At 48.6% G+C, this 8,986-nt stretch overlaps 1 protein-coding gene across 1 annotated transcript; it reads left to right on the top strand.

The window, feature by feature from the left end:
* The first annotated feature begins 5,382 nt into the window (after positions 1-5,382).
* On the top strand, positions 5,383-6,077 carry LOC109027346 (17S U2 SnRNP complex component HTATSF1-like). The gene has a single exon (XM_055390920.2). It carries the CDS (start codon positions 5,479-5,481, stop codon positions 5,965-5,967), a length of 489 nt encoding a protein of 162 aa, XP_055246895.1. The 5' UTR covers positions 5,383-5,478; the 3' UTR covers positions 5,968-6,077.
* The last annotated feature ends 2,909 nt before the right edge of the window (positions 6,078-8,986 follow it).

Here is an 8,986-nt window from a genome sequence, read left to right as displayed (position 1 = left end):
AAAAGGAATCCTAATAGCCATAAGATCATGGTTTTCTCCAGAAAGAATTAGAAATAATTTATGTTTACTTAAATTACTTACTATACTTAAGGTTGCTGTCACTTGGGATCACTTTGTATTTTGCCGACTTCTGGATGTGGGTAAATTAAATTACAAATCCAAACCGTATGGAACAGGAGTTTATTTTTCTAGCCAGAGCTGAGAAGAGGCTGTGTGCCTGTCTCCCTGTAAGGGTGAACGTAGTTTTCTACCCACTTTGGAGCCCCTCCACAAAGTCCTGATTCAGCTGCCCACATGGTGTGTCCAGAAATGGTGGGTGCTTGGTCTGACTTCAAGAATCAAGCCACAGACCCTTACGGTGAGTGTGACGGCTCCTAATGAGGCAAGTCTATAAGTTTTATTCTTCTAGTAGGTTTGCAGGCTTGCTGGCTCAGGCAGGCGTAAAGCTGCAGTCCTTTGTGACGACTGTTAACAGCTCATAAATGCAGTGTAAACCACAGAACAGTGCAACAGCAAGAACTCTTACAATAAGTGAAAAAACAAAACCATCACAGCAGAGAAGAAAATCCGAGCGGGTTAGTACTGCTGGCTCGGGCAGCCTGCTTTTATTCTCTTATCTGGCCCCACCCACATCCTGCTGATTGGTAGAGCCGAGTGGTCTGTTTTAACAAGGCGCTGATTGGTGCGTTTACAATCCCTGAGCTAGACATAAAGGTTCTCCAAGGCCCCATCAGAATAGCTAGATACAGAGTGTTGATTGGTGCGTTCCCAAACCCTGAGCTAGACAGGGTGCTGATTGGTGTGTTTACAAAGCTTGAGATAGATACAGAGTGCCGATTGGTGTATTTACAATCCCTGAGCTAGACATAAAGGTTCTCCACGTCCCCACCAGACTCAGGAGCCCAGCTGGCTTCACCCAGGTGGGGCTGCCTGCCAGTCTCGCGCCCTGTGCCCGCACTTCTCAGCCCTTGGGTGTTCGATGGGACTGGGCGCCTGGAGCAGGAGGCGGTGCTCGTGGGGGAGGCTTGGGCTGCCTAGGAGCTCACGGAGAGGGGGAGAGGCTCAGGCATGGCAGGCTGCAGGTCCCAAGCCCTGCCCCGCGGGAAGGCAGCTAAAGCCCGGCGAGAAATCAAGCGCAGTGCTGGTAGGCTGGTACTGCTGGGGTACCCAATACACCCTCCGCAGCCGCTGGCCCGGGTGCTAAGTCCCTCATTGCCTGGGACCGGCAGGGCCGGCCGGCTGCTCCAAGTGCGGGGCCCGCCAAGCCCACGCCCACCCGGAACTCCAGCTGGCCCGCAAGCACCGCGTGCAGCCCCGGTTCCCGCTCGCGCCTCTCTCTCCACACCTCCCTGCAAGCTGAGGGAACCGACTCCGGCCTTGGCCAGCCCAGAAAGGGACTCCCACAGTGCAGCGGCGGGCTGAGGGGCTCCTCAAGTGCCCCCAAAGTGGGAGCCCAGGCAGAGGAGGCGCCGAGAGCGAGCGAGGGCTGTGAGGACTGCCGGCACGCGGTCACCTCTCAATGGCACAGCCCCCAGGCCTGGTCTTGCTCCCTTTTGCTTGGTTATTAGCATTTGATGGCGACGCAGCCTAGGGTTCCACACTCGCTTGCCAATCCGCTGTCAGCAACTTGTTTATTGTGGTGGTGGTGGTAGTGGTGGTGGTGGTGGTGGTGGTGGTGGTGGGGTGAGGGGTTGGGGATATGCTTGGGCATTTTCCTTCATTTTTATGATCTTAGTAACACATTTAAAAGCGCATTTGCTGTGATTTACTTGGCATCTAGACGTGTTGCTGCAGGAGAGCTTTTCAGATGTCTTGTCTGCCACAGAACAGGAAGTGAAAGTCTGCATGGTTTTTGACCTCACCCAGACACGACACAAGAATCTCTGACCCACAAAACATGAGATCCTCGTTGAGCCGGGGACCCCGCCTTAGGTTTCTGCTGTCACTTCTTAAAAATGGCCTTTGTTCAGTGCTGCTTCAATTCCCTGAAGGGTTCCTTCCCGCAGTGGAGCAGAGCACAAGCTTTGGAAAAGGCCGCCTGGGTTTTAGTTTGCATGCTGCCTCTTGTAGGGGTGGAGCCTGGTCAAGTGACTTGAGCTCTGTAAGTTTCGGTTCACCATCTGTAACATGAAGATAACACAACCTTCTTACAGATTGTCAGCTCAGGCTGCGAGACATCAGCAGAGGACATACCTTCCATCCATGACTCAAGAGTTCAGATGACACACACTTGGATTCTGGGCAGCTTTACTCTCAATACATTCTCATCAAACACATCACTGGCTGCATCGACGTTCCAGCGCATCAGCCCACTTTATGGGAAGAAAGAAATGGGGAGAGATGCGCAGAAATCAGACTTCTTAGTAGACACAACCCGAGGCAGGGTCAGCACCTGGGCCGTCGGGATCCCAGACAGGATTTCAAGCTCCTCCTGGGATTCTAGGGGGAAGGTTTCTCGTGACAGGACTGAGGACACGCTGGCACCTTGCGTATCAGCTGGGGCAGCTATGGAAGCCAGACTCCCTTTCTTTCATAGATGGGGAAAGTGAGGCCCGAAGAGGTGGGGGAGCTTGTTCAGGGGTACTTAGCTGCTGGCAGAGCTGGGCCTGGATGCAGGACTGCATCAGCCTCTTCTGCCTCTGTCACTTCCCCACAAGGGCAGATTCTTTCTCACCTTTTCCTCCTCCTTCTTTGTGTATACACTTAACCTGCTTCATGAGGAGATATGCTACTTTAAATTTTGTTATAATTTTTATATACCTCTATGAATGTTTTTAGATTATGGTCATCAGATTCCAAAATTAATTTATGTTTTGTTTTCACTGGAGTACTGCATATTCCCATGTAGATAGTCACCATGCTTGCAGCATTATTTAGGATTCTTTGATTGTAACTGCTGTACACTCAACTCACAGCATTAAGCAAAAAAGGCAACATCTTGCCTCACATAACTGAAGAGCTGAAGAGGAAAAGCTCCAGTTCAGGCAGGGGTGGATGCAGGTGTTCACAGCGTGTCACTAGGAAGTTGTCTCTCTGTGGGGCTTGGCTGCACCGTCCTCTGCCTGGGCTGCATTTGTAGGCCAACGCTCTCTATGTGTTGGCCCCTGACCCACTTACTTCATCACAGCTCCAAGTCCAGAAGCAAGAAAGGTCTCTCTTTCCTGATAGGTCCAATGAACCCCTGAGTTCAGTCTCACTCCCTGGGGTGGTTACGGCTAGGCCACGGAACACTGTGATCAGTCAGGGCTGTGAACTGCCACTCCTGGGGTCGGAGGAGGGGCTACCCTTATGAACACCACATAGCTTGGTTGAAAGGGCATGGTTCCCCCACCACACACAAAAAAACAAGGTGTTGCAATCAGAAAAAACGGGAATAGATACGGGACAGGCAAAGATGACTCTTCACAGTATCTGCCATGCAGCGGCTCAGAGTGCTTTGTCACTACCCCAATCACAGGCACTTTGGTTGCTTCCAGAGAGGAACCAGACACCCTGGCTTCAAACCACATCTGCCCCTCTACAGCTATGACCCTTGGGCAAATGTCTTTTTTTTTTTTTTTTTTTTTGAGATGGAGTCTCGCTCTGTGGCCAGGCTGGAGTGCAACGGCACGATCTCACCTCACTGCAACCTCCACCTCCCGGGTTCAAGTGATTCTCCTGCCTCAGCCTCCCAAGTAGCTGGGACTATAGGCACGTGCCACCACACCCGGCCAATTTTTGTATTTTTTAGTAGAGACGGGGTTTCACCATGTTGGCCAGGCTGGTCTTGAACTCCTGACCTCAGGTGATCCTCCCACCTCAGCCTCCTTTTAAAGTGCTAGGATTACAGGATGGAATAACACTTTCTTTTAAGGGTCAACAAAATCACTTGAGCATGCATCCATCAGAGGGAGGGCGGCTTAGGAGAGATTCCCACACGGTGCCCACTGCTGAACTGTTCATTAGCTGGCTTTCTCCTGCATCCCCATCTTACCGCCATTTTCTGGGGCTCGGTTTTTCCCTCTTGAGAAAGAAATAGGCCTGTGCTTATTTCCCTCTCCCCTGGGACAAGGCACCAGCCACTCTCCTGAGCTGCTGGGAACTTCTCCAAAATTCCTGGTGCTTCCTCACATTGAGCAACATGAGTCTCTTTCCTCTTTTTACCAGGCTCCACCCACGAGAGGCTCTGAGACAAACTACACAACCAAAGAAGTCTTTCTGCATCCACAAAGCCCTGTTTGCCTAAGAAAAAGGTCGCGGGGCCCAATCACACACACCTGGCTGCAGTCATTTCCAATTTTCTTTTTTTTTTTTAATGGCAATTCCTGCTGTCCTGCTGATACTGAATTTATTTTTCATTTTAAGTTTTTCAGCAATAAGATCTTAAAAACCAGCCGGGCGCGGTGGCTCATGCCTGTAATCCCAGCACTTTGGGAAGCCAAGGCGGGCAGATCACCTGAGGTCGGGAGTTTGAGTTCTCAGCCTGACCAACATGGAGAAACCCTGTCTCTACTAAAAATACAAAATTAGCCGGGCATGGTGGCGCATGCCTGTAATTCCAGCTACTCGGGAGGCTGAGGCAGGAGAATCGCTTGAACCAGGGAGGTGGAAGTAGCGGTGAGCCGAGATCGCGCCATTGCACTCCAGCCTGGGCAACAAGAGTGAAACTCCGTCTCAAAAAAAAAAAATTCTTAAAAACCGGCAGAAAATGTATCAGGGTGCCCGGTACTAACGGGAGATGAGATCTAGGCAAGAGCCCAGCCCTCAAATTGCTAACAGTTTTGCTTGGGAACCAGAATTAATGTCTTCAGCATACTCAGGCCAAGGTGACAGCACCGGCTCTCAGAGAGGTTGGATTTCAGCAACTTCCCATCCTCTCAACCCACACAGGAACAGGCCCCTCGGCAGTTAGAGAACGCACCTTCCCATACTTCAGAGTTGCCGGAGGGAGGGTGGAGGACCTCCTGCCTCACAGTGATCTGAGGTCCAGAAACCCTAGGGACCTTGAGGCTCTGAAGGGCTGTGACACAGCCTCTTTGCCTGCCAGCCCCGCCCCGGATGCAGCCTGCTGAGCGAGGGTGGAGGAGGGGAGCTATGTGGCCAAAACACTGAGTCACTGAGGAGCACGAGGGAGCCGCCCTTTCCGGCATGTCTCCTGAGGCTGTCTGCCCTTCCCCAGCCTCTGCAGCCTACAATCCCAATCAAGAGCCAGCCCGGTTTCTGCAAGCACACAGGAGCAGAAGAGAAACCAGTGAAGACTTCACCGCTGCATATCAGGCCAACGATGGCTGCTCGGTGACGGCGCTGCTCTGCCGCAAACACGCGACTGCAACACTGAGAAACTGCCACCAAGAAAAACCCCAAACCCACTGATCCCACAAAGAGGGGAGAAAAAGGAAGGCTTCATGCTGAAGAAGGAGAAATACAAATGTGTATGTGCCGGTTTGCCTCTGGTGGTTACCGTGGAGGCATTCACACGCCTGTCCATTTGGCATTATTATGAGCGATCCCCAGACAGAAGAACTTAAGGTCAAGTTTTACAGAGATAACCAAGGACATCTTAAAGGAGACAGGCTGTGCGATCATTGGAAGAGGGAAGCTGTGGATCTTGCATTCATGCATTTGGGTGAAGATGACATTGGAAACTGCACGTTGCAGGTTGAGGTGGCCAAGTATCAACGGAATGGGAAATATGAGGCTTCAGGAAGGAAGTGCGCGAACCACAGGAAGGCTCCGTCTCTACGGCAGAAGCGGCCACGCCGCAGCCCATCCAAACGCCGCGACACGAGTGAGTTGTCCTCATCGAACATATTTCATCCTGTGGATTTTGAGGATGGCCAGAGAAGACCTTCAAGGAGAGTCAAGTTTGGACCAACTCGGAGGCTCATTCTCTTTGACAGACACCCAGCTGGTGAACCTGTATCCTGGAGGAATGCAGGAGCAGCTGCTCATTGTATTCAAACCTTTGATGGAAAGTGGTTTGAATGATAATGGTTGAGCAGACTCCAAGGCTGAGAGGACGGGCGGGCGGCTTCCTTCAGTGTCCCTGAGGCCAACACACTCAGTGCTCCGATTCCACAGAGGGGGACTTTGGGTGGTGCTGGGGGTGTTGAGGAAGAAAGGACCCTGGGCACAGGCAGCAGTGCTGTCCTCAGTAGTGATGACAAGGAGGAGGAGGAGAAGGGAAAAGAGGAGGATATGATGACAAAGATGATATTTAATCCCTGAAACTTGCTTTTAGGGAAGTTCCTCCATCTGCATGTGGCTGTGTGTCAGGGTGATTATTAGTAGGGTTACGTGAACACTGCACAGTGGTATAATGCCATCAGACTAAATTTTTTAAAAGTTTTAAATTTTCATTGTAACTGGCAATTAATGATTTTTAAATTATTTTTATTTATTTATTTGTTTTTTGAGACAGGTCTCATTCCGTCACCCAAGGCTGGAGTGCAGTGGTGTGATCTCAGCTCACTGCAACCTCTGCCTCCCAGCTCGAGCGACTCTCTCACCTCAGCCTCCCAAGTACCTGGGACTGCAGGTGTGTGCCACCACACCTGGCTAATTTTTTTTTTTTATAGGGTTGGGGTTTCGCCATGTTGCCCAGGCTGGCCTCAAACTGCTGAACTCAAGCAATCTGCCCATCTTAGCCTCCAAAAATGCTGGGATTCCAGGTGAAAGCCATCACGCCTGGCTATTTTTAAAAAGAGTCTTGCTCTGTCATCCAGGCTGGAGTGCAGTGACACAGTCATGGCTCACTGCAGCCTTGAACTCCTGGACTCACGTGACCCTCTTGCTTCAGCCTCCTGAGTAGCTGGAATTACAGGTGCGTGCCACCATGCCTAGCTAATGTATATTTTTAAATTTTTTGTAGAGATGGGTCTCACTATGTTGCCCAAGCTGGTCTTGAACTCCTGGCCTCAAGCAGTTGTCCCATCTCAGCCTCCCAAATTGCTGGGATTACAGGCATGACCCACAGTGCCCAGCCATTAATTTTTTTTTTTTTTTTTTTGACGGATTCTCGCTCTGTCACCCAGGCTGGAGTGCAGTGGCGCAATCTCGGCTCACTGCAAGCTCCGCTTCCTGGGTTCACGCCATTCTCCTGCCTCAGCCTCCTGGGTAGCTGGGACTACAGGCGCCCGCCACCAGACCCGGCTAAATATTTGTATTTTTAGTAGAGACAGGGTTTCACTGTGTTAGCCAGGGTGGTCTCGATCTGCCACCTCAGCCTCCCAGAGTGCTGGGATTACAGGCATGAGCCACCGCACCCGGCCTCAGACAACATGACTTTATTACTGGAAACCAACTAAGAAAAAATTATGATTAGGAGGAGAAAACAGCAAATGGTCGGGGTAAAAAACCAATATTCAGCAATCAATAGCTTTCACCAATCAAAAGAACTTTTAGAAGATATAATTGAAGACAAAATCCTATTTATAATAGCAAACAACAACAAAAGCAAGGAATGAACTTAGTCAATGTGCACTGCCTGTAGGAGATGACCTCGTGATCCGCCCGCCTTGGCCTCCCAAAGTGCTGGGATTACAGGAGTGAGCCACCATGCCCAAAAAAATAAATTTTGTAATGTTTCACAAACATTTTGTATGTTTCACTTAACAAAAGAGATACATTCTGAGAAATGTATCATTAAGTGATTTCATAATTAGTTGATTTCGTTGTCACGCAAACATCATAGAATGCACTTACACAAACCTAGATGGTACAGCCTACTACACACCCAGGCTTTATGGTAGAGCCTATTGCCCTTGGCTATAAACCTGTAGAGATGTTACTGTACTGAATACTGTAGGCAACTGTAACACAATGATAGGTATCTGTGTATCTAAACATGGAAAAGGTACAGTAAAATTACTGTATTAGTCCAGGTGCAGGCAGCTCATGCCTGTAATCTCAGCACTTGGGGAAGCTGAGGTGGGTGGACTGCTTGAGACCAGGAGTTCAAGACCAGCTTGCGCAACATAATCAGATCTGTCTACCGAAAATTAAAATAATTAGCCAGGCGTGGTAGCATGTGCCTGTAGTCCTAGTTACTAGGGATGCTGAGGCAGGAGGATCACTTGAGCCTAGTGAGCTATGATCATGCCACTGCACCCAGCTGGGGCAACAGAGTGAGACCTCATCTATAAAAATAATAAAATAAATCTTAAATAAATTTTAATAAATAAAACATGGCATTATAATCTTAGGGGACCACCATCGTACATGCAGTCCGTCACTGATTGAAACATCATGCAACACATAACTATATATGTTAATTGGCTGTTCAATTAAAACTTCATAGTCCTAATGTAAATTTTAAAAGACAAAGAAGAAAATTAAGAAACAGGCCCAAACATAGCAATAAAACAATAGCTATGAACAGATTCAACTTTTCTATGAAAAAATAGAAATTCTCATGTTGAGTCATAAAATAAAAAAACTAGCAAATCCAGCTCTATGCTCAGAGAATTACCAGAAAATAAAATTACATGAAGCTTGAATATAGGGAGGTGGAAAGATATTAGACAAATATTAAAGAAAATCTGGGCCAGGTGTGGTGGCTCACACCTGTAATCCCAGCACTTTGGGAGGCCCAAGGTGGGAAGATTACTTGAGGCAAGGGGTTTGAGACCAGCCTGGGCAACATAGTGAAACTCTGTCTCTTTAAAAGAGAAAGAAAAGAAAAGAAAGAAAGAAAAGAAAATCTCAGTGAATGATGGTCAGAATAGAATTCAACATAACAAGCTCATTATTAAAATATTTGATCTCACTGTATATAATTCTGAAGACACTCACTCATGTACTTCATTAAATATTTCTAGTTTGCTAAAAATAGAATTACCCTTCAACCCAGCAATCCCATTACTGGGTATCTACCAAAAGGAAAAAAAAAAATCATTCTATGAAAAGATGCCTGCACTTGTATGTTCATCACAGAACTATTTACAGTAGCAAAGACATGGAATCAACCCAGGTGCCCATCAACAGTGGACTGGATAAAGAAAGTGTG

Source organism: Gorilla gorilla, chromosome 5 (assembly GCF_029281585.2).
Source record: "Gorilla gorilla gorilla isolate KB3781 chromosome 5, NHGRI_mGorGor1-v2.1_pri, whole genome shotgun sequence".
NCBI classification, from domain to species: Eukaryota; Metazoa; Chordata; class Mammalia; order Primates; family Hominidae; genus Gorilla; species Gorilla gorilla.
Note: the sequence above shows the minus strand (reverse complement) of the source record. Positions and strands in the feature narration are given on the sequence as shown.

What these genes read in the sequence shown, in the direction of transcription:
- LOC109027346 (XM_055390920.2), top strand. Translation starts at nt 5,479, where the DNA reads ATGAGCGATCCCCAGACAGAAGAACTTAAGGTCAAGTTTTACAGAGAT.